The sequence below is a fragment of the Carlito syrichta genome, unplaced genomic scaffold (assembly GCF_000164805.1).
Source record: "Carlito syrichta isolate Samal-C Ts95f unplaced genomic scaffold, Tarsius_syrichta-2.0.1 Scaffold305936, whole genome shotgun sequence".
Taxonomy (NCBI): Eukaryota; Metazoa; Chordata; class Mammalia; order Primates; family Tarsiidae; genus Carlito; species Carlito syrichta.
Window position 1 is genome coordinate 246,878 of NW_007250032.1, and position 24,593 is coordinate 271,470.

Genomic DNA, 24,593 nt, shown 5'->3' on the forward strand with positions numbered 1-24,593 from the left:
GCATCATGCAATGAGATGGCATCTTCTCACTCTTCAATTCTTCCTCAGGGAATAACAGAAGAGTGGAATATGAGTCCACATTTCTGTCCTTTGAGGGTTTATACAAAGACTGTTTCTGTTCCAACACACAGAGGAGACACATCCTAAGAACAGGTATGAGTCTCCTAGAATCTCTAACTTAGTGATTATTGTTATATAAGTCTAGACAAAGCAACATCATAAACATTATTACGTGTTTATCTTTGAATTTCAAATACTCCAATTCAAACAAAGTGTGCCAAAGTGTAGAAAGAATCAGGATAAATGACTCAATTAAGGGTACAAAAATAATTTGTGGAGCTGCAATTTACAAAAAAGTTTGAGAAATTTTTATATGAAATGTAGAAACCCTTACTTGAATCACCACACTACTGCCTGGGTGACAGAGAACATGCTGATAAAATGTAACCATAAAAAGGATTTGGAAAACATCCTTGATATTGATATTGGTCTTAGTAATAATTTCTTTATGATTAAAAAACTATAAACAAGTTGCAGACATCAAATGGAAAAGCTTCTGCAGAGTAAAGGGAAAAGGAAGAAGGATTACAGGACAAGAAAAAACATCTGCAAACCATAGACTTGATGAGATGTTAAAGAAAGAAAATGATACTCACTTGAATAAAAAACAGCTCAGAAATGAATACTTATTTTCCAATGAGGACATACAGATTGACAACAGGTATTTGAATTGGCACTGAACATCACCAATAGAGGCAATTTCAAAAAAACACAATGATGACATATTGTCTCACAGCTGTTAGAATGGTTAATATCAATCAGAAGAGAGAGAGAACTTTTCATAAGGATGTGAAGTAAAAGAAATCCTGTATACTCTTGGTGAGTTTAAAATTGGTAGAGTCATAGAAAAATTATTATCAACATTCTTTAAAAATAAGCCACATAACACAGAAATCCCTTTTCTGGGCATATAACCAAAGGAAATAAAATCAGTATCAAAAAGAAGTCTCCAACCCCTATGGGAATTGCAACATTTGTCAAGATGGCCAAGCTTGAAAACAACCTAAATATTTGTGGAATCTGTGTTGATTAAGAAAATAACATTACACACACATACACACACACATGCGTGCGCACACACACACGTATATATGCACAATAGCATATGTTTCTGTCAAAAAATTTTTCAGATAATTCTAGAATTTTAACCTTATGGATGACATTGTAAGACATTATGCTAACTGAAGTGACCAGGCTCACACACACACAAATGCTGTGTGAGAACGGGTACAGTGGCTCAAGTCTGTAAACCCATCATATTGGGAGACTGAGGTGAAAGGATTGCCTTAGCTTAGAGGTTCAAGACCTGTCTGAGCACCTGGGAGAGACCACGGGTCAATGACAAATAGAAGAATAAGCTTGGTGTGGCAGTGCATGCTTGTAGTTCCAGTTACTTGAAAGGCTGATATGGAAGGATTGCCAGTCCAGCAATGAGGCTGTGGTGGTCATTAGCATGCCACTGCATTCCAGCCTTGAGTGTGACTCCAACTCGGGGAAAAAAAAATTCTGTATGATCTCACTCCTGTGGAATCAAAAAACTTTGCACTCATAGAGGAAGAAAGAACAACATGGTCACCAGGGCCTACAGGTGGGAAAATGGAGATGTTTCTCAGTGGTTGCAAAATTTGAGTTATAACTGATTCTTAGGGAACTAATGTATACCATAGTGACTTATCGTTAATAATGAAATAATGAAAATTTGTCTAATGCTTAGAAAATTTGCTAAAATAGAAGACATTATGTGTTCCCCTTACAAAACATAAAAATGACAAGTATATAAGATGTTAATATGTTCATTAATATAATTGTAATCATCATTTCACACTGTATAGGCATATCAAATTATTACATTATTTACAACACATGGTTATACATTTTTATTTATGTATAAAAATCTGATGCTAATCACACATAAACATACATACGTGTGTTTGAATATATGCATACTTGAAACTAGTCCTAAGCTTCATACTAAATAAAATTATAAAATAAGAGTTATTAAGACACAAGGTAACATTTAGGAGTTTAATATATGTTTACCAATCCGTACACAATATAGTGTACTTAAGTATTTGGATATAAAGAAAAAACTACCAGTCTCAGATCATACTACAAAAGTAAAATGTAAGTAAAATATCAGAATTTCTTCTAGTTTTATTTTTGAGTTGGAGTCTCACTCTGTCATCAGACTGGAGTGCAGTGGCTGCTCCCGGCCACCGCAGCCTCGACCTGCTGCACTCCAGCAATCCTTCTGCCTCAGTCTTCCTAACTACAGGCACACGCTACCACTCCTGCCTCATTTTGATTTATTGTAGAGATGAGGTCTCACCAAGTTGCCCAGGTGGGTCTCGAACCCACAGGCTCAGGCAATCCACTCACCTCAACCTCCCAAAGGCACAGGATTACAAGCTGAGCCACTGAGTCTGGCTAGAATTTCTTCTATTAAGAGAGATAATTTGTATTGAGGTAGGACTATTGAGTATGAATTTAAATAAAATCATTGGAAGTCCCCCTAGTATGGACAATCATAAATTAGAAAATATGTAACATGTATCCAGAGTGTTCTTAAAATTTCTCAAACAGAAACAAAATCACTGCTTACATACTTCCAACCATGATGCAAAAAGAAAACATAAAAAATAGTTGGACAGATTGTCAAATAAATAAGCAAATACTTGCATGTCTCTAAAGCATCAGAAAGATAGTCAGATCATGCAGTTCCTAACAAACCATTAAGTGGATTTTGATTTCCTCTGTAAACTTGAAAGATCATTGAAGAAGCAGAGTTTTTGGAGAATTTCTGAACATGGAATAACAGATGTCCCTTTGTGACAGGAAGAGAAAGAATCCCAGGTTTTATAGAAACCATTTCCCCTTGAGCAGACCACCTTCCCAAACCACATCTCAACCTCTGATTCCTCAACTTGTGTCATCTGCTTCATTCACTCCCACCTACCTGGAAGTTTGGCTAATGTGCCATTTCTCTTCACATCCCAGGTCTCTTTCCTTTGCTCCAGACACATAATAAGGTCTGGCTTAGAGACAGCAAGTCCTGTTTATTTAGAAAAAAGTAACATGACTCTTGCTAAGGTTCTTAGATTACAAACATAGTATTTGATTGTAGAGAACACATTATACAAGATTCTAGAAAATTAACCACAAAATATGGTTTCCCAATAAAACCTTTAGAACATTTAGACAGAATTTTTAATTTATCAGTTTCTTTTTATTCTAAGTTGGAGTCTCAATCTGTCACCCAGGCTGGAGTGCAGGGGAAAGCTCATAGCTACCCCAGTGCTCACCTATTGGGCTCAGGTAATTCTTCTCCCTCAGCCTACCAAGTAACCAGTTCTATAGGTGTGCATTACCACTCCCAGATTATTTTTTGATTTACTATAGAGATGGAGCCTTGCCAAGTTGCCCAGGCTATTCTTGAACCCATGGGCTCTGGCAGTCCTCTCAACACAGTCTCGTAAACTGCTGGCATTACATGGCTGAGCCACCATGCCTGCCTTAAATTTATGAGTTCTTAGTTCAGTACTAGTGAGTCAATAACTTATGGCAGCAATTGGAATCAGATGTGGGCAATACTCTATGCCACTAAATTTCTGAACTTACCAATAATATAGCTAGAAGGACACTGGTCAAATTAAAATAGAGAAGACTTCATGTCAAAATGAAACATCATCATTTTTTTATTTTCTATGTGAACATATTACCAGCTTTTCATTGATAGTAGGAATCTGAATCTCATTCATGCAAAGCAGAAATTACCAAAAAACATTCTACGAAGAAAGGACATAAAATCCTTAGTATGAAATAGGGATTGTGTTTTGAAAGTTGACTCACCTAGAAAAACCAGGTTTCTATGGTTCTCTAACATCACAGTCCTGTACAATATTCGCTGAGGGGAGTCTAGGCATTCCCACTCCTCTGAAGAGAATTCTATGGCCACATCCTTGAATGACAACAACCCCTGAAAACAACAAAAACACATATTTACCAAGTCACCATGGCCTCTCGGTAAAGCAAGAGTGAAAAGAACAGGGTCCAGCTGACAAGACAACTACTGTTATGCAATAAAAAAATTCATAATACAGAATTATCCTCTAATGAATTAAGTGTGGGAAAAAAGGATGAAATAAAATCCACTCAGTAAGTGTAGACTCTCTATTTTTGTGAGTGAAACAGCATAAAATGGAAACACAGGCATGTACATTTTAAATTACTGATTATATCACACAGAATATGTTACATATACTGCTCCTACTAAGTCAGAAGATCCTCATCAAGTTTTAATTTGTACAACAATGAATTGAATATCTTGTTAAAATGCAAATTCTGATTCAGAATACATAGATTTAGCCTGTGGTTCTGCGCTTTTTTGTTCGGTTCGAGTGTCTCATTCTTTTCTCTTTTTTTTTGAGTTGGAGTCTCACTCTCACACAGACTGGAATGCAGTGGTTGCTCCCTGCCACCAGAGCCTCGACCTGCTGGGCTTTGGCAATCCTTCCACCTCGGCCTTCCAAGTAGCTGGAACTATGGGCGTGCACTACTACGCCCGGCTAGGTGCATGTCATTCTGAACCAGGCTAGGGTGCCCTGGCATAATCACACCTTATTGTAGTCTCAATCTCCTTGGTTAAAAGAATCCATCCCCCATAGCATCCCAAGCATTTGGGACAAATTCATTTCTTACCTCAAGGCACACAGGTGGAACACAACATCCGTGCTGAGATCTTTTTGCCAAAGCTATACTAATTTATTATTACTTTTTGAGTTGGAGTCTCACTCTTCTCGCCCAGGCTGGAGTGCAGTGGTATGCTCATGGCCACTGCTGTCTCCACCTGGTGGACTTAGGCAATCCTTGTGCCTCAGCCTTCCCAGTATCTAGAACTACACACACATGCAATCATGCCTGGCTAGTTTTTATAATTTACTGTAGAGACAAGGTCTCATAAATCCCCAAACTGTTCTCAAAACACAGGCTTAGGCAAGTTTCTTGCCTCAGCCTTCCAAAGTGCTGGGATTACACACTAAGTCACCACACCTATCCAATATAGTAATTTATAATCTCAATTTAATAACAAGCAAGCTCATGTTACACAGAAATCAGCCTACAGGTAGCTCCCATGGCATGCAATCTCTGAAAGTTTATTTATATTTTTAGTTTTTGGCATCCTAGAGAGCAAGTCTCTTCTAATTATTCTTTATTCAGACTTTCCAAAGTTATTTTGGGCAGTAACTTCCATCCTATTTAAATGTACACTTTATTAACTGTGTTCTGCATGGAGCTGATGGAGTATCTAGACAGAACCTTAACAGTACATGTTCTAGGTAGGAGCAGAGGCTCATGCCTATAAACCCAGCACGTTGGAAGGCCATGCAAAATAATTTCCTAAACCCTTGAGTGTGAGACCAGCCTGGGCAACTTGGCAAGACCTCATCTCTACAATAAAGTTAAAAATTAACTGGGCTCCGGTGGCCATGAGTGTGCCAGTGCATTTCATTCTGGACAACAGAGGAAGACTACATACACATGTTTCTATCCTTCATTAGGTTCTGAGGATCTATCCAATCTCCAATGGGATTCTTGGTTACCATGCCTTCCTATGACCCCCAGTAACAAGGGAACATTTTTAATAATGCAGGTCCTACATTCGTGGTGAGAACACTTTATGACAACTAAACTGTATGGTTGAAGAGAACAGAAGAGGTTTTGTAGGGAGCAGTGTCCGACAGATCCATTGAAAATCACAGGAAGAACAAAAATATTTGAAACAAGATCATTAGGTAGGACCATAAAAAGGACAGGAGGATGGTTTGCAAGTTTTACACACATGACAATCCCTCTGATCTGGGACACGTTTACCTCAGAAGCAGCCATTTTTTCTTTTTCCTCCTACATCTCTGGGATTTCTTTTCAGGTGAGATTATCTAATATAGTCACACCTACATTTAGAAAATATGACTTTATTTCAAAATTAAATGGAATATATTTAATTTGTCACAATCTTACCACCCTCTTTGGAGCCCCTCACTTGCTCTCCTGTTTGCCTGAGGTTCTGTTTGATTTGTTAATTCTTCCACCATCTCCCTGAGGTGGGTCTACTTTGTCCCTTGGGATAGTTTTCCTTCTTTACAAATGCAAGATAATCCAGAGGACAGACATCAATTCTGCCTTTGCCCCTCAAGAACAGTGATGTTTCTAAAGGTGCACAGAAACCAGTCACTGAACTAAAATAAAGTTTCTGAGAGTTACTAATTTAATAATATAAAACTTAGACCTAATCAATCCAAAATACAACAGTCTACTTTCAAAATTCAACATAACTCCATTTTAGACCGGTGGGGTGGGGGGGGGATCTCTGGCCTCTTAGTGTGTTTGCATGCAGCTAAAATAATTTTGAAATGCTAACAAGATAAGGTGGGCACCAGTATGCAGCTTTCTAGACTCACTCTGGGAAAGTGTAAGTATGTGCAGTAACTCTGTTTTGTGCAGTAACTGTTTTACTAAAGGAACAAGGTGACTGTGAACCGAGGATGAGAGAATTCACCACTGTCCATGACTCCTCTCATCACCCAGATGTCTGCAAGTCTAAGGAACCTCTTGATCTTAGCCCGTCTCTGTCCCAAAGCCTGGATAAAATTTTTTTAAAAGCACACATGGCTCAGAGTTTGACAAGATCTCGCGAGGCTTTGGCCTTTTCTTAAACTGGTGCTAAGCAAGGAGAAGACCATGTTCAGCTTGTGTGCCAAGATCGTGAAGCCCAATGGTGAGAAGCGAGATGAGTTCAAGTGTGGCATCTCCCAGGCTATCCTGGAGATGAATTCGGACCACAAGGCTCAGCTCAGGGAGCTCAACATAACAGCATCCAAGGATTTGAAGCTGGAGGTGGTCAGAAGGTTATCATAATCTTTGTTCCCATTCCTCAAATGAAGTCTTTTCAAAAATCTAAGTGTAGCTAGTAAGTGAATTGGAGAAAAAGTACAATGGGAAGCATGTTGTCTTTATTGCTCAGAGGAGAATTCTGCCTAAGCCAACTGAAAAAGCTGCACAAAATATAAACAAAAGCATCCCAGCAGCCGTACTATGACAGCTGTGCATGATGCCATCCTTGAGGACTTGGTCTTTCCAAGTGAAATTGTGGGCAAGAGAATCTGCGTGAAGCTGGACGGCAGCCAGCTCATCAAGGTGCACTTGGACAAAGCACAGCAGAACAACGTGAAGCACAAGGTAGAAAATTTTTCCGGTGTCTACAGGAAGCTCCTGGGCAAGGATGTTAATTTTGACTTCCCAGAATTTCAGCTGTAAACAAATATAACTAAATAAAGTGTAATCACAGTAAAAAACAAAACAAAACAAAAAAACACATGACACAGAAGGGGTCTTTATGAGGCCATCCCCCTCATTTACTTGGTTTTAATGGCCCTACCAAATAAAGTCACAATCCCTTCTCCAACCCCTTATGTTGTCAAAACCGGGTTTGGACCGGGTGACACAAATGGCCAATGACACTAATGACTGACACTGGAGAGTTCCACCTAGATAATTCAGGTAAGGCCACTGCAGGACTGTCACTCAGCAGCACTTGCCCATCCCAGCTTCCCCTTGCCCCTTCTCAAAGCCTTTCCGGCCCTCCGGGATCCCGACACCACATATCCTTGCTGGGGTTTTTGGACTGAAGAACTGCTATTGGCCAAGAGGTCTCCTTAACGTTGGAGCCACCGTTTAACTCTAGGGAGGAGAGAGGGAGTTGGCCAGGATCATAGCCTCCCCTTCCCCCCACCAGCCCCCATGCAGGTCAGATCTTTTCCATGACCTTCGTGGGTTCCGCACACTCGGGGGTGGTGAGCTGCACGGAGAGTGCTCAGCAGGCAATGTCGCTGCAGGGTCAAGACCACAGGGTCCTGGCCCAGGACCACCTACACGGAGGAGACCAGACCGAGTCACAAGCTCCGAGCTGATGGAGAGGCCAGTCCCTAAAGAGCCAGGACATCCAGGTCCATCCCCACTCCCTTTCTTGGGATATCCCCACACTCACCATCTGCCACCTTCCAAGTGTCTCAGCATCCACCCTATGAATCTTCTAGGACAGGGGTCCTCAAACTAGGGCCCGTGGGCCACATGCGGCCCGCCGGGTGTTTTTGCCCCCTTAAGTTGTTACAACTAGCCGTGACAAATATGGAACTGGACATTAACCCTCTCATTAGCCAACAGCAGGCCCATAGTTCTCACTGAAATACTGGTAAGTTTGTTGATTTAACTTTCCTTATTCTTCATTTTAAATATTGTATTTGTTCCCATTTTGTTTCTTCACTTCAAAATAAGATATGTGCAGTGTGCATAGGAATCTGTTCATAGTTTTTTTTTGTAAACTATGGTCCGCCCCTCCAACGGTCTGAGGGACACTGAACTGGCCCCGTTTTAAAAGTTTGAGGACCCCTGTTCTAGGACCTGCATGTCACAGGGCAGCACAGGCTAAAATGAAGAAAGAGAGGCTGATGGAGAACACTAAGGCCTGGTAAGAGCCTGGAAGCTGCCCCCTCACTTCCGGCTCCTGTCTGATTGGCCATTTCAAACTCCAGCATCAGCTGATTGGATAAAACTCCAGACCATCTGGTGTTGAGTGACAGGACATGCAATCAGACGTGGGCTGCAGGAGGCAAGAAAATGTTGAGATTACTCCCAGCTCCGGAATGTGGTAAGGACTGTGAAGGGGCCCTTTACAGGACTTCCTGAGAACAATGGCATCTGCCTGGTTCCCAGTTGGTGGGTTGCGTAGCTGCAGGACTACAATCCCAGCATGTTCTGGGAGAGGCGGTATGGACCTATAGTCTAGAGACCCACCAACCAGGAGTGGAAAAAAACTGTCATCATGCCCCGAAGGGGCCCACAAGCCTCCTGCCCCCACCCTTCTGCTCAGACTCCAGGGCAAGGAGAAAGCTAAAGGCATTTTTGCCTATGGAGTCCTCGTTTTACACCGCCTGTCAGTCAAGACCAGAAGGGAGGGGCCTGAAGGTTTTTCAATCAATGGATGCTGAGGTCTGAACTGGTCAGATGGGAGCTGGAAGAGACAGGGCGGCTTTTGGACTCTGGTCGGCCTTTTGTCTCCTGCACCTGCGCACAGAGTTGGGTCGTCCTCTGCAGTGTCCTGCACTTTGGTACTACGTGTCTTTGCTTGAATCACTGTCACCCTGTGATCTGCAGGATGTGAAAGTCCTTGGTGAGGCTGCCAGAGCAACAGGAAGCTGGGAGAAGGTGAGTGTGCTGGGGTTGTCCCGTAAGGGGGAGATGATGGACTTGGATGACCCGGCTGTAGGGGGACCGGCCTCCTCCGCAGCTGACAGTGAACACATCCCCACCAGCAGCTGGGCCTGGTGCTCTCGGTGTAGGTGAGGCTAGGCCAGGACCCTGGGGACCTGTCCCATCTGCAACCTCAAGCTAAGCCTTCTGTGAACACCCCCTTTCCACGTGTTTGGGACCCAAAAGAGTAGTGGGGAAGATTCGACTGACTGGCGGGGCCAATGGAGGGAGGGTCTGGGGTACTGTTCCCTGCCCCTCCTTTCACCACCCCAAGGTTACATCACAATGTTGAGGAACAATTTCTCTCTTTATAGCTGTGGAAATCAATACATTTCCACCAGAAAGTGTGATAAATTGTTGAGTTTCACAGGTGTATGAAAGCTTCCATTACATTTGTTTTTTGAGTCAATCTCACTGTCATCAAGGCAGGAGTGCAGTGGCACACACACAGCCCACCCAGAATCAAACTGCTGGGTTCCGGTGATCCTTCTGCCTCAGTCTTTCAATAGATAGAACTAAATGCATGTGGTACCAAACCCAGATTTTTTTTTTTTTTATGTATTGTAGAGGAGGTCTTGCCAAGGTGCCTAGACTGGTCTTGAACATGTGGGCTCAGATGATCCACTCGCCACGGCCTCCCAAGCCTAGCCGGTAATACTTTCAATAAATTATTTTTTAATGTTGAGTTTAGTAATAAGAAGATAACTCTTCATGGACCAAGAATGAATTTAACCATATGGATTGACTCCAATTTCCTGTTACTTGGGTAAATAATGAGGAGGAGTTCTGGAGAAACACACTGGTAGATAACAGGTTTACCACCATATTTCAAAACCACTAGAAAAAACACATGAAGTGGTCAATGTCCCTACATACCAGAAACTTCCAACTGTTGTAAAAGGGTAAATGGTTCAATCAGCACCATGTGGTCAGTACAAAGAAGGGATGTGTCATGGTACCTGACTTTTTGTTGTGAGTTCTGATGTTACTGCTTTAGAGAGCATTCACAGACAGAATTGTTGCAGCTTCATTATTATTTCTGTTGGATTGTCATTGTTAAAAATAACCATATAGGTTTTATGTTTTTTTCTGTTATGCCCAGAATGGAGCGCAGTGGAACACTCACGGCCACTGCTGCCTTGACCTGCTGGCCACAGGCAATACTTCCACATCAAACTTCAGGCATGTGCCATTATACCCAACTAATTGCTTGATTTATTGCTGAAATGAGGTGTTGCCAGGTTGCCCAGCCTGGTCTGGAATCCCTGGGCTCAGGCAATCCTCTCACCTTGTCTCCCAAACTACTGGAATTACAGATGTGCGCCATGGTGCCCAGCTATCCCCCATGTGATCCTAACATGGTGACATTGTCAAGCTGAGAGTTGCCAGATATGTTCATGAAAAGTTGAACTCAGAGGGAGGTCAGCTGTCCTACTCTGCTTGAGTTTGGTCAGGCAGGTAAGCCAGTGGTGCCATATATTCATTGCTGTGGCAGTAGTTGCCAGTTTTTCTGGCAAGGGAGGGCAATTGTGGGAAGGAAAGAATTAACTCACACTTTGCACTCCTTTCAGGAGCTCACTATTTAAAAATCTGTCTCCTGTTACAAAAGACAGAGAAAGGTAGATTTCATCACCCTTTTTGAACCCTCCTGTCTATGGGTGTGGTGGTAGGAAGGAAAGGATTGTCCTTATGCAAAAGGCATATACTGGCTACACATCATAACTTATGCCAGGAATTCTATCACTTAGGGAGGCTGAGGTGAGAGGATTGCTTGAGGTCAAGAGTTTGAGATCAACCTCTACAACATAGCATATTCATGTCACTATAAAAATAACTAAAGAGGCTGGGCTCAGTGGCTCTGCCTGTAATCCCAGCTCTTTGGGAGGTTGAGGTGAGTGGACTGCTTTTGCCCGCAGGTTCAAGACCTGCCCAGGCAACTTGGAGATACTTCATCTCTACAATAAATAAAAAATTAGTTGGGCATGGTGGCATGCAGCTGCAGTTCCAGATACTTGGAAGGCTGAAGTGAAAGTATTGTCAGAGCCCAGCATGTCAAGGCTGCAGGGGCCAGGAGCATGCCACTATACTCAAGTCTGGGTGATAGAGGGAGACTCGAACTCACAAAATAATAATAAATAAAGAAAAATTAGCCAGGAGTATTAGCAAAGACCTGTAGTTCCAGCTACTTTGGAGATTGAGATGGAAGGATTGCCTGAGCCCAGTTCAAGGCTGTGGTGAGTAATGATGGTACCACTTCACTTCTGCCTGGGTGACAGAGTGAGACTCTAACAAAAAATATTTTCAATTTAATTTTGAAATAAAGGCATATTTTCAACATGTAGGTGTGATCTATTCAGATCATCTCACCTGAAAAGAAATCCCAAATGTCCATGCTGGGTGGCTCAGGCTGTAATCTGAGCATTTTGGGAGGCCAAGAAAAGAGGACTGCCTGAGTCCATGGGTTCTAAGCTAACCAGGGCACCTTGGCAAAACCTCTTCTCTGCAATACACTAAAAATTGGCCAATTGTAATTCAGCCTGTAGTTATGGCTACTCAGAAGACTGAGGCAGAAGGATTGCCTGAGCCCAGGTCATTGCCTGGGTGACTGTGAGCATGTCACTGCACTCCAACTTGAGTAAAGGAGTGAGACTATGACTCAAAACAACAACAAAAAAATCCCAGTAAAATTGGAGGAAAACAGAAAAAGTGTAAATGTGTCCCAGGTCAGAAGGACTGTCATTTTTAAAACTTGTAAACCTCACTGCTACTTGTGATGGTCTTGCCTAATGAGCATTTTTCAACTACTTTTGTTCTTCCTGATATTCAAGGACTTTGAAGGGCGTGTCACCCTACATACCAGAGGGTCCACTGTTCTCAGCATCCATGCTGCCTAGTTGCCATGAACTGTTCTCACTATGAATGTATGACCTGCAGTATTAAAAATGTTCCCTTGTGGTCAGGGAACGTGGGAGGGTGTGGATATCCAAGCTTCCCCTTGGAAATGGGGTAGATCCTCAGATACAAGCAAAGGTTAGGAATGTGAACTATGAAGATTTCAAATGATGCTCCACCAGCTCCATAGATAGCATGGTTAATAGCATGCACGTTTACACAGGATGGCAGTTACTGCCCAGAACAACACAAAAATGACTGAATAAAGAATTATTCGATGAGAGTTGCTCTTTAGGATGCTAAAAACAAGATAAATCATTTTTTTGAGATTACCCACCATGGGAGATAACTGTAGATGGATTTCAAGGCACACAGGGCAGAGAGGACTTTCTGGAACAAGGAAACAATGACACCACTAAGTACTTCAATGCAGACATCTAGAATGCAATGTAAAAGATTTTAAAAATAATAATACTCTCCCAATAAGAGAATGCTAATGAGGAAATATATGTAAAGGATTTAGGAGGTAATTGGCTCTTGGAAATTGCTGAAATAAATGCTGGCTACTATTTGGGCCCTAATGCAAAGAAAAAGTTGTTTCTTTATTATTAGATTGATATTAAAATATACTAATCTTGGGGCCTGTATCTCAACATGGATATTGTGTTGCACCTGTGTGCATTGGCACCTGATACCAACTTGTCTCATCATCCTTCCCAGGAGATTGGGGCTGCTATGAGCTGTGAATATGCCACTGTAACCCAGCATGGGAAGAGAATGAGACATCCCCAACTGAAAAAAAAAAAAATGCTGAAGCGCAGGTGAATTCCAAATCTCCTAAATCAGAATTTGCATTTTTAAGAGATATTCCATTCATTTTCTACACATTAAAAATTGATACCTTCCAACCTACTGTGAATTTTCCCTTGAACCAGTATATGCAACCTCTTCTGTGTGATGTAAATATAGTACTTAAAATAGTACATGCCTGTACTATTGATGCCCAAATTTATGGTGTATCATTCACAAAAATAATGTACACTGACTGAATGGATTTCATTTTATTCTTTTTTCTCAGACTTAATGTATTATAGAATATTTCTGTGTTACAAATTATCTTATTGCATAATTTTAGTTGTCAGTTGGAACCTGGCTAATTTTTTTTTTTGATTTATTGTAGAAACGAAGTCTTGCCAAATTGCCTGGGTCAGTCTCGTATCCATGGGATCAATCCTCTCACCTTGGCCTTCCAAAGTGCTGGTATTATAGGCATGGGCCACTACACCCAATCTAAGATATTTAATATTTTCCAAACATCTATCTATATCTTGCCTGAAATTTAAAAAAACTTTTCAATCTGTATTGATAAAATACATTTTATGGTGAATAACTGGAGCTAAAATAAGTGGATCCATTTTTTGTTAATGGGTATAAACCCAGGTAGGAGAGGGACTGACACATAGAAAAGCCTGAATCAAGTGTCAAGTCAAGGCATTCTATGACTTGGGATGTCCTCTTTCGCAGTCCTGCTAACTGAAGTGCCTGATGACTACACTCTCAGGAAACACTGAACTTGCTCTCCCGTGTGCCTGAGAGGCATTCTGTGGGCTCTTACACCTTCTCACTAGGTGAGATATTTTATAATTTGGGATTTTTTAATTCCTTTCACAAGTGAAACTTAATCCAGAATGACAGTAGGGACTTCAAGAAACTTAGCCTAAACTTAGTTCACATTTTGCCTCAGCATTGCCATTTTTCCTTAGACTGACATGCTTTCAATCAAGCATAGGAGGTTAGACATAGTTATTTTCCAATAAGCAAGTTTTAAGAGGCATTAAGACTTTTTTTTGTTTTTGAGTTGGAGTCTCACTCTGTCGCCCAGACTGCAGTGCAGTGGCCCCTCCCGGCTAATGCAGACTCGATCTGCTGGGCTCCCATGATCCTTCCGCCTCAACCTTCCAGTAGCTGAAATTACAGGCATGCACTACCAAGCCCGGCTGATTTTCTGATTTATTGTAGAGATGAGGTCTCGCCTGCGCAGGCGGGTCTTGAACCCGTGGGCTCAGGCAATTCACTCACCTCAGTCTCCCAAAGGCGCCGGATTACAGGCTGAGACACCAAGCCCGGCTCTTTTTTCTTTTTTTGATTTGGAGTCTCACTCTGTCGCCCAGACTGGAGTTCAGTGGACGCCCCCAGTCACTGCAGCCTTGACCCACTGGGATCCGGTGATCCTTCTGCCTCAGCCTTCCGAGTAGCCAGAATTACAGGCATGCATTACCATGCCCGGATGATTTATTTTTATTTTTTTGATTTACTGTAGAAATGAGGTCTTGTCAAGTTGCCCTGGCAGGTGTCGAACCCACGGGCTCAGACAATCCACTCACCTCAGCCTCCCAAAGCACGGAATTACAGGCTGAGCCACCAAGCCCGGCTAAGATATTTTAAGATTACATTTTTCTGCAGGCTAAGAGGCAGTCTACCTCATTCCCCTCAATAAATCTCCATCAGATGCAAAACCAGGGCAACACAACAACCCAACATTTCAACTCAAGGTTTACATACTAATCTCTAGGAAACTTTCAGGTTTCTTGTTAAGGGGGAATCAAAGATCACCTCTTGGCTGGCCGAAGCCATATAAATTATAATAAGACTTCTTTTAGTCAAGAAGTTTGTGGATTGCAGACATCTCACAAGTCTCTTGTTGCAAAACCCCTTCCCCTTGACTCCTCCCATGTAGCCCATCACCTGAGAGCATGAGATGGTACTATCTGGCAACCAGTAAAATATAAAACTCATGTGGCTACAGTCTACATCAAAGACCCATGGTCCTGGACAGTCCTGTGGCTTAAATTTCCCTTTCCCAAAAACCTTTAAAAAATCCAATTCTTGGCCGGGCTCGGTGGCTCAATCTGTAATCCCAGCATTTTGGGAGGCCAAGGGGAGTGAATTGCCTGAGTCTGCAGGTACGAGACCCTCCTGGGAAACTTGGCAAGACCTCATTTCTACAATAAATCAAAAATTAGCCAGGTGTGGTAGTGCATGCCTGTAGTCCCAGCTACTTGGAAGGCTGAGGTGGAAGGATCACTGGAGGCCAGCAGGTCAAAGCTACCATGGCCGTGAGTGTGCCACTGCACTCCAGTCTGGGCGATGGAGTAAGACTCCAACTCAAAAGAAAGAACAAAAAAAGAACAAAAACAATTCTTGGCCCTTCCACACCTCACTTGCCTCTGTCACCTTTCCAAGCTGTGAAAGGTGGTTATTAAACTTTACTTCTACTTTCTCCTTTGTTGCAATCTTGCCTTATTCCCATGACAATGATCCACCTCACCACAGTTTTAGGCTTTCACAGAGGACAGGGATCATTTCTGTCTTTTCCCCTCAACACCAGCAATGTGTGGAAAATGCTAAAAAACCACTCACCTAATCAATTGAAATGTATTTCCTATAAATTTTTATGTTGGAAGAAGACAAATCTTAGACTGTAACAACAGCAAATATAACCATGATATGTCAAAATACGGCAGGAACGTAGCACTGGTAAGACATCAATTGATAAATTTCCCATAAGCTGCTTTCAGGAAGCATTCAGACATTTTAAAATTACATTTTACTGTAGACCATTTTGGCAGTCTTTCCCACCTTTTGGCATATCAAAAGAAAACCTCATAAGATGTAAGAATAGGACAACCCATAATAATAATCACTAAGAATTTTTCAGGACCGGTGCGGAGGCTCATTCCCATGATCCCAGGACTTTGGGAGGAGGAGATAACAAGATTTCCTGAGCATATAGTTTCCAAATCGCCTGCAGCAACTTGGTGAGCCCTCATCTCTCCAACAAATAAAAAAATTGTTCAGGCACGGTGGTGCACACTTCTGGTTCCAGCTACTTGGAAGGCTAAGTGGAAGGTTCGCAAGTAGGTTGAGGCAACTGTGGTCATGAGAGTGCCATTTCTCTACATCCAGGGGAAACAGTGAGACTCTTACTAAAAAAAAAAATAAAGCCAGGCTCGGTAACTCAAGCTGTAATCCCAGCATTTGGGAAGGCCAAGGCAGGAGGATTGTGTGAAACTGCAGGGTTGAGGCAAGCCCGGGTAATTTGGTGAGACCTCGTCTCTACAATAAATAAAAACTTAGCCAGGTGTGGTAGCACATGTCTGTAGTTCACATAACACAGGAGGTTGCCACAAAATTATTGATTAATAACATTATGTGACAGAGTGATATTCCAACTAAAAACATATATATATATATATGCAAGTGCTGTATCACATAAACAAAGATCTGAGTGCTACATGTACTTACTCATAATTGGACCCAGAACAATTATCATAATACTATAAGAAAATGATTGGCACTAGTGGGACTCTGCCATAGTGGGCGATACAACATTAATAAGGGCAAACAAACTTTATGTGTACAATGACAGCTTATGACCTAACACTGAATTGTACCCTACATTTTATTTTATATTTTTGAGTTGGAGTCTCTATCATGACCTAACACTGAATTGTACCCTACATTTTATTTATTTTATTTTATTTTTTTGAGTTGGAGTCTCTATCATCCAGAGTGAAATGTAGAGGCACACATCTGGCTATCTCAGCCTCACCCTATTGGGCTCCGGTAATCCTTCCGTCTCAGTCTTCCAAGTACCCCGAATTACAGGTGTGGGCTACCACACCTTGCTAATTTTTGATTTATTATAGAGATGAGGTCTCGCTAAGTTGCCCAGGCAGGTTTCAAACCCGCGGTATCACTCAATCCACTCACCTAGGCCACCCAAAGTGCTGGGATGACAGGCTGAGCCACCAAGCCCGGCCATACCCTACATTTTAAAATAACATAATACAAAAAAGAAAAGAGAAAACCACAGAAACCCGGTCTCCCTGGATGAGGAAAATGTCAAAGCACAATTTCTATTCCATATTAAGGATTTCAAGTCATTTATTGTAGAAATATCACATTTGAATTGAAATGTAAAAATCAGCAGGGCTCTAGCCTCGGTGACAGAGTGAGACTCCAATTAAAAAAAAAAGTCAAATTATAAAGTGCAAAATATTTCTGAAATACATGAAAAATAGTAGAAGTAGAAAATAATGAAAATACATGATTGGGAAGATTAAATGATATTATTGTCAATAATCCTCTTATCAGATTATTAATTCAGTTTGATACTGATATACAAACAGCTGTTTATTTTCTGAGGAGAACAAATTGTTTTGCAAACAATATTTAAATGGGAAATCCATAAAAATTTGAAAGACGTTGTTATCCATAATAAGGACTTGAAAAGTAGCCAGTCTTGGTGGCTCAGCCTGTAATCCCATGCCTTGGGAGGCTGAGGTGAGTAAATTGCCTGACCCCACGGGTTCGAGACCCACCTGGGCAACTTGGTGAGACCTCATCTCTACAACAAATCAAAAAATCAGCTGGACGTCTTAGAGCGGGCCCGTTGTTCTGGCCACTTGGAAGGCTGAGGCGCAAGGATCACCAGAGCCCAGCAGGTCGAGGCTGTGGTGGTCTGGGAGAGAGAGTGAGGCTCCAACTAAAAAAAGAAAAGTAAAACAGTGTGATAATGACTTTAAAAAAATACAGACTGGGGCCGGGCTCAGTGGCTCATCTTGTAATCCTGAGCTTTGGAAGGCCAAGATGAGTGAACTGCCTGAGCCCGCGGGTTCAAAACACACCTGGGCAACATGGCGAGACCTCATCTCTACAATAAATCAAAAAAATTAGCCGGGCATGGTAGCGCGCGCTTGTAGTTCCAGCTACTTGGAAGGCTGAGGCGGAAGGATCGCCGGAGTCCAGCAGGTCAGGACTGTGGTGGCTGAGTGTAGCCACTGCACTCCAGTCTGGGTGAGTAAGTGAGACTCCAACTCAAATAAAAAAAAAAGACTGAAAGTGGAATACTGCTGGGGGAATGTGGGGCATACCTCATCAACAAGCGTACCTGCATATTAGACATTTGTATACATAGCACTGAATTGTACCCCATATCTTAAATATAAATAAAGACTGAAAAATCAAGGGAATACAGTTTTAATGTAGAATAAGATATATATGAAGGTCGGGCGTGGTGGCTCATGAGTATAATCCCAAAACATTGGGGAAAAGAGGTTAGAGGATTGTCTAAGCCCATTAAGTTTGAGAACAGCTTGGACAACTTAACATGACTGCATCTCTACAGTAAATCAAAAAGTTACTCGAGCATGGTGGTGTGTATGTTTGCAGTTCCAGCTACTTGAAAGGCTGAAACAGAAGGATCTCCTGAACACAGCAGGTCGAGGCTACGGGGGATGGAGGATGGTACTGCTCTCTAGCTTGGGTGACACAGTGAGACTCCAACTTTAAAAAAAAAAAAAAGACACGAGTATCAGCCAAGGTTTTCATGCTCTAAAATTATGACATTCTAGTAGGAAAACAGACATAGTCCCTGACCTGAAACACATTTACCTGAGAACCAGCCATTTTTGCCACAACTGCCTCAGGCATTTCTTGTCAGATGAGATTATCTGGAAAAGTCACATCGACATGTTGAAGATAAGCCTTTATATATTAAAAATTAAATTACATGTATTATTATTTTTTTTTAGTTGGAGTCTCACTCTGTCACCAAGACTAAAGCTCAGTTGCACACTCCCGACCACCACAGCCTCGATCTGCTGGGCTCCAGTGATCCTTCCACTCAGACTTACAAGTAGCTGGAACTACAGGCACATGCTACCATGCCCAGCTAATTTTTCATTTATTGTAGAGATGAGGTCTCGCCAAGTTGCCAAAGTGGGTCTCGAACTCGCAGGCTCAGGCAATCCACTTACCTCAGTCTCCCAAAGTGTGATATTACAGGCTAAGCCACCAAGCCGGGCAAATTGCAGGTATTTTATGATTGTGAGTATTACTCCATAACCCAGGCAGGTGGGAAGTGTCTCCACAGATCTTATCACCATCTTGACCTCCTCAGCTCAACAGATTCTCCCTTCTCTGGCTCCCAAGAATCTGAAACTACAGGTATCCGCGACCACTCGCCTAAATTTTACCAGCTTTTGTAGCTACATGAATGTGTCATGTCCCAGTTAGCCTCAAATTTCTGGGCTCAAGCAATCCTCTCCCCTCTCTCTCCCTCACCACTGACCTGGACTAAAACCCAAAAAAGTACACAAAACCCAAGAGGGGACTTGGCCCCTCATCTTCTCAGTTTTAATGGTCCTCTAAATGAAGCCACAGCTCCTGTTCCAACTCCTTGTCTTGACTTTGGTTGTTCAACCAGGCAGAACCATGTTTGGACCTGGTGACAAACTGCCAATGATCCTTGAAAGGACAGACCGAGAGTGGGAAGTCATTTTTTATCTTGTTCTGAAACACTGCCCCAATGATGAGAAAGTAGAAGTTATGCTTTTGCAGAAATGCACACTTCAGGTATAATTAACTTTACTGACTTTGTCTTTTCAGAAAAAGACTTTCAGTTATCTGAGGGCTCTCACAGTGGCAATCAAGTTTGCCTAGAGTAAAGGGAATTTACAAGACTAAAGACACCATGCATTGGGCTAGGACTGTAAAAGTCATGAAACCTGTAATTACAACAGTTATAACCACTCAGAAGGAGAGCAAGTGGGGATTCCATCTTCCAATAAATTGGGCACTATCTACAGGGAAGCCAAGGATCCCCCGAAACTACTCACGGGGAATGCCTAGGAGGTAAGGGGCGGTGCACCCTCCACTAGCTCTAAGGAATGTCATTTGGGAAGGTGCAGGAGAATTAGAATCCTTGTCATGCCCGGGGCTATGATAATAACAGACATTAATGGGTCTCTGTGTCACAGGATCTTCAAGACATCCACAGGTGGTCAACAAGAAAGTCACAGCAGTCACGTTCAACATCTCCAAGAAAAGGATTTAAGCCAGGACTATGGGGGCTACAAGGCCACACTCACCTAGAGTGTAGGCCCACTCCCTGTCTGTGGCTGGTGAACTTTCCTTAAATAAATCTTTTCTTCTCTCACCTATGTGTGTTGCAATTCTTTGCAATTTACTCGGATCTCTGGGTTTCAAGCACGCACCTCCGGCTTGCCAGCCCCGGCGGAGCTGGGCACCATGCTCCATCCATTTTCTTTTACCCTGTCCAGTACCCTAACAACCCTGATGGCTTGGTCTAGGGATTTCCACCTGGATATTCCAGATCAGGTGACTGTGGGGTTGTCCTCCACCGGCACCAGCCTGTGACCGGCTTCCCCCTGCTTCTTCTCCAAGCCTTTTCCCCCAGGCCCTCAGGAGACCCAAGACCACAAGCCCTGACTGGGACTTAAGGATTCACGAGCAGCTGTTGGCCCATGGGAACTCCTTAACACTGTGCTGAAGCATCCGTTTACCTTCTAGGAGGAGAGAGGGACAGGGCCAGGACCACAGCCCCTTCCCCAGGGGCCCCCATGCCGGTCAGACCCGCCATGACACTCCTGGGTCACACACATACGTAGCGTGGGTTTTTCTGGAGAAATCACCAGTAGGGCGGGATCTCCATGGGGACAGGACCCTGGGGACCAAGCCAGACCCACCCTGTGCAGAGGGGACTGGGGCAGAGCTGCTGGCGGGCACAGGTCCAGGATCAGAATTGAGGGGGAGGCCAATCTGCCACAACCGAGTCATCCGTGTCCATCCTGCCTTTCGGTCTCGCACCCACACCCATACTCACCATCTCCTGGCTTCTGGGTGTCCCAGGATCTTCTATACTGACTCCCTGGACCTGCATTTCACAGGGAGAAAGGAGAAGAAGCAAAGACACGAAGCACTTTACAAGATGATGCGGCACTTCCGCAGGCTTAGAAAACAAAAGACCCGGTCAGAACTCGGAAGCCACCCCCTCACTCTTCGCTCCTTTCTGATTGGGCAATTTCAGAACTAGCATCCGCTGATTGGATAAGGCTACAGGCCACCACCCTTCTGATCTTGAATGACAGTAGATGACATCCAATGGGACTGGAGGAGGCAAGAAAAAAGAAAAGCACGTTTTCGCTTGTAGCATTTTGAGGTTTAGTTTCCTCCCTGCACCGGAAGTTCGGAAGAGGAGCAGGATGTGGCGTGATTCTCAAAGCATCCTGGGAATTGTGGTACAAGAATGAGGCTCGGTGGCTTGATCGTTGGGCTGCAGAACTCCATCCCAGTCTGCGGAGGCAGAAAAACACTTCAGTGTACCCTGTAGTTTCAAGGGGAGTCCACGTTTTTTGCCCTGCTGGGGAAATCCACATCCACCAGTGACATGTTGAACAAACTGGCCATTGCCACACCCAAGTACCAAGCAACAAGCCCCCTGAAAGAAGAGTAGAAACTAAAAAGGAATAAATATATGAATAAATAAATAAATAAGAAAAAAAAATAAGACCCCCAATGCTTCTGGATAAAAGGAGCGGGTTTGGCCGGGTTTGGTGGCTCAGCCTGTAATCCCGCGCTTTGGGAGGTCAAGGTGAGTGAATTGCCTGAGCCCGGGAGTTCGAGACTCACCAGGGCAATTTGGCGAGACCTCATCTCTACAATAAATAAAAAATTAGCCGGGCGTGGTAGCGCGCCTGTAGTTCCAGCTACTTGGAAGGCTGAGGCGGAAGGATCGCCGGAGCCCAGCAGGTCGAAGCTGCGGTGGCCGGGAGTGGCCACTGCACTTCAGTCTGGGCGACAGAGTGAGACTCCAACTCAAAAAAAAAAAAAAAAGAAAGAGAGAGAGTTTGTTAAATCCTTCGGGTCCTCTACCACTGTGGGAGGTTTTTGGTCCTCAATAAATCCTGCTTTTTTTGTGTTTTATTTACACTGAATGAAGCACAAAACGATACCACCCTAAAGCTATGAGTATGACAGCTAAAGAAGAGGAAGTTTAATTTGTGTGTGTGAATGTGTGCCTTAAGTAGGAAAGGACATTGTTAGAACAAAAGGAATCATCTTTTTTAAAATTTAAAATCTGAAAGTAAATCAGTTTTATCTGCTTCACATTGAAATATAACACTGATATCTAATGGATTCTAGATCAGAATCCTATGGACATCCTCTTTTTTGACTTGTCTGTTATTTATGCAAGGTTATGTTCATAAAGTGATCATTATTTAGCCTGCTTAGCAATTTCAAGAATGTTTAAAAATGTAATTGAATGGTGTTTCAAAGTACTATGAAGATGTAATTCATAATGAATGTAAGTAGTTAATGCTTTTGGTTTATTTTATTTTTCTTCACAACTAAAGAATATCATTAAATCATTTTAGTGTTGTTCTTTATACTTTGTATAATTAACATCATTGATTTTTATTGAGTTTTCTTGGCCAATTTGTTCAGTGAAAACTTGGGATAGTTTATAAGTCTAAGGGTTGTTTCCATTTTTGTTTTATTTTTGTAATTTTTTTACATTCCAACAAAGTGTCTGCTGTGTAATAAATGCATTATAAAATGCAATAAATGTTCCTCTTAAAGTTTGTGTCTTTATATAAGAGACAGAACATTTTCAGAATGAAGAAATTGCATTGTTTCTCTGTGTGTATCCCACATAATCCATTGACATTTTATGTATTTTATACTGTATTCTTACAGTAATGTAAGCAATTTAATCCAAAAAGACAATTGAATGCTGCATGTTATCAAATATAAGTGACAGGTAAACACTGCATACACACAGACATAAAGATGAGAATAGTAGACCCTAGAAACTGGTAATTGGGAGGGAGTCATGAGTTGAAAAACTGCCCGTTGGACACTGTGTAGTGTTTGGGGATAGTTTCAACAGATGCTTAAACCTCACCATCACCCAATACACCCATGTAATAAGTCTGCACAAGTACCCATTGAATTCAAAAGAAAAATAAAATCATGAAAAAGAAAAAGTATCTTTGCTATTCATTAAATGAAAATAGGTCATTATGAAGTTCTTCATTCTTGCTGACTTCATCGTAAGAATTTGAGGATGAGACGGAAGAAGAGGATCTGGTCCCACTGTCTAAGGAGGCATAGAGCAAACAGGTGAAGGGGATGGAGAAAAGGCAGGAGAGTTGGGGCACTTGGTGTAGCTTGACAGCAAGACACGTAAGTTTCTGTCTGATGGTTTACATTTTTATTTCTCAAAAATGTGGATATATGATACCAAATCTGCTCCACCATTTGCCTAAGTTTGAGTGACCTGTTGTAAAGGGGCTCTGTTAACAAAAGAAGTCAAAAGCAATCTCCAGACTCAGAAAACTTCTACCACTTGTCTAATGCCAATGTGTTTAATGGCATTGCTATACCTTTTTTTTTTTTTTTTTTTGAGGGTTGCATCTCATTCTGTACCCCAGGTCAGAGGGTAGTGGCATGCTCAGGGCCACCACAGTGACAACCTGCTGGGCTCCAGTGATCCTTCCACCTCAGCCTTCCAAGTCCTAGCACATGCCAGGACTACAGGCATGTGCTACCATGCCCAGGTAATTTTGATTTATGGTAGAGACAAGGTCTCACCAACTTGCCCAGGCTGGTCTTGAACCTGCTGGCTCAGGCAATTCACTCACCTAAGCCTCCAAACTGTTGGGATTACAGGCTGAGCCACCAAGCCCAGCCTAATTATTCTTTATTTAGGCCTTCCTGGGTTGTTCTGGAAAGTAACTGCCATCGTGTTTACATGTGTATTTTATTAACTGTGTTCTGCATGGAGCTGATGGAGTATTCAGATGGAATCTTAATAGTATATGTTCTCATCTTTCAATTTTATTTGAGGATCTATCCCATCTCCAATGGGAATCTTAAGTATCTATGCCTTTCCATGTTCCACAGTCTTAATACTACAGGTCTTAAATTCATGGTGAGAACAGTTTATGGTGGCTAAGCAGCATGAATGAACAACATAGAGAAGGCTCTGCCATGTTGGGAGAAGTGTTTTCCATAACCCTTGACTATCACATAAACAAAACCTATTTAAAAGAAGTCCATTAGGCAGGACCATCAGAAGTAGACAAATAAGTTTTGCAAGCTGTCAAATCATATTCCAGTAGGAAAAGTGGACACAGCCCCTGACCTGGGACACATTTACAAGTCATTTCCTTCTCCTTCTCTGGGATTTCTTCTCAGTTGAGATTATCTGGACAAGTCACATCACCAGTCACACCTACATATTCAGAATAAGCCTTATATTTGTAAATTAAATTAAACCTGGCATGATTCTAATTGGAAGCCCAGGCTGAGAACCAGTTAGCCAAGCATAACTTCTCAAGCTTGAATTTGCTCGTAAATCTTGTATTTGGAGTCTCATTCTGAGGGACTGTGCTTCTGCAGTTTTTAATGCATCCCTGAATATACTTTTAAAACATTCTCCTGTGAATTCGGATATGTGACACCTG

The 24,593-nt window shown here is 42.4% G+C and overlaps 1 protein-coding gene and 1 pseudogene across 1 annotated transcript in view; one reads left to right on the forward strand and one right to left on the reverse strand.

Moving 5' to 3' along the window:
- The window catches only part of LOC110596063 (zinc finger protein 680-like), a 72,709-nt gene extending 51,654 nt beyond the window's left edge, over positions 1-21,055 (reverse strand). Inside the window, exons 1-3 of the mRNA XM_021714947.1 lie at positions 20,948-21,055; positions 3,910-4,036; positions 3,017-3,112 (exon numbers count right to left, since the gene is read on the reverse strand). Of these exons, the coding sequence (XP_021570622.1) occupies positions 3,017-3,112; positions 3,910-4,036; positions 20,948-21,004 (280 nt within the window). The 5' untranslated portion in view covers positions 21,005-21,055. The remainder of the gene's footprint in view (positions 1-3,016; positions 3,113-3,909; positions 4,037-20,947) is intronic.
- On the forward strand, positions 6,799-7,374 carry LOC103265231 (annotated as a pseudogene).
- Positions 21,056-24,593: the final 3,538 nt, after the last annotated feature.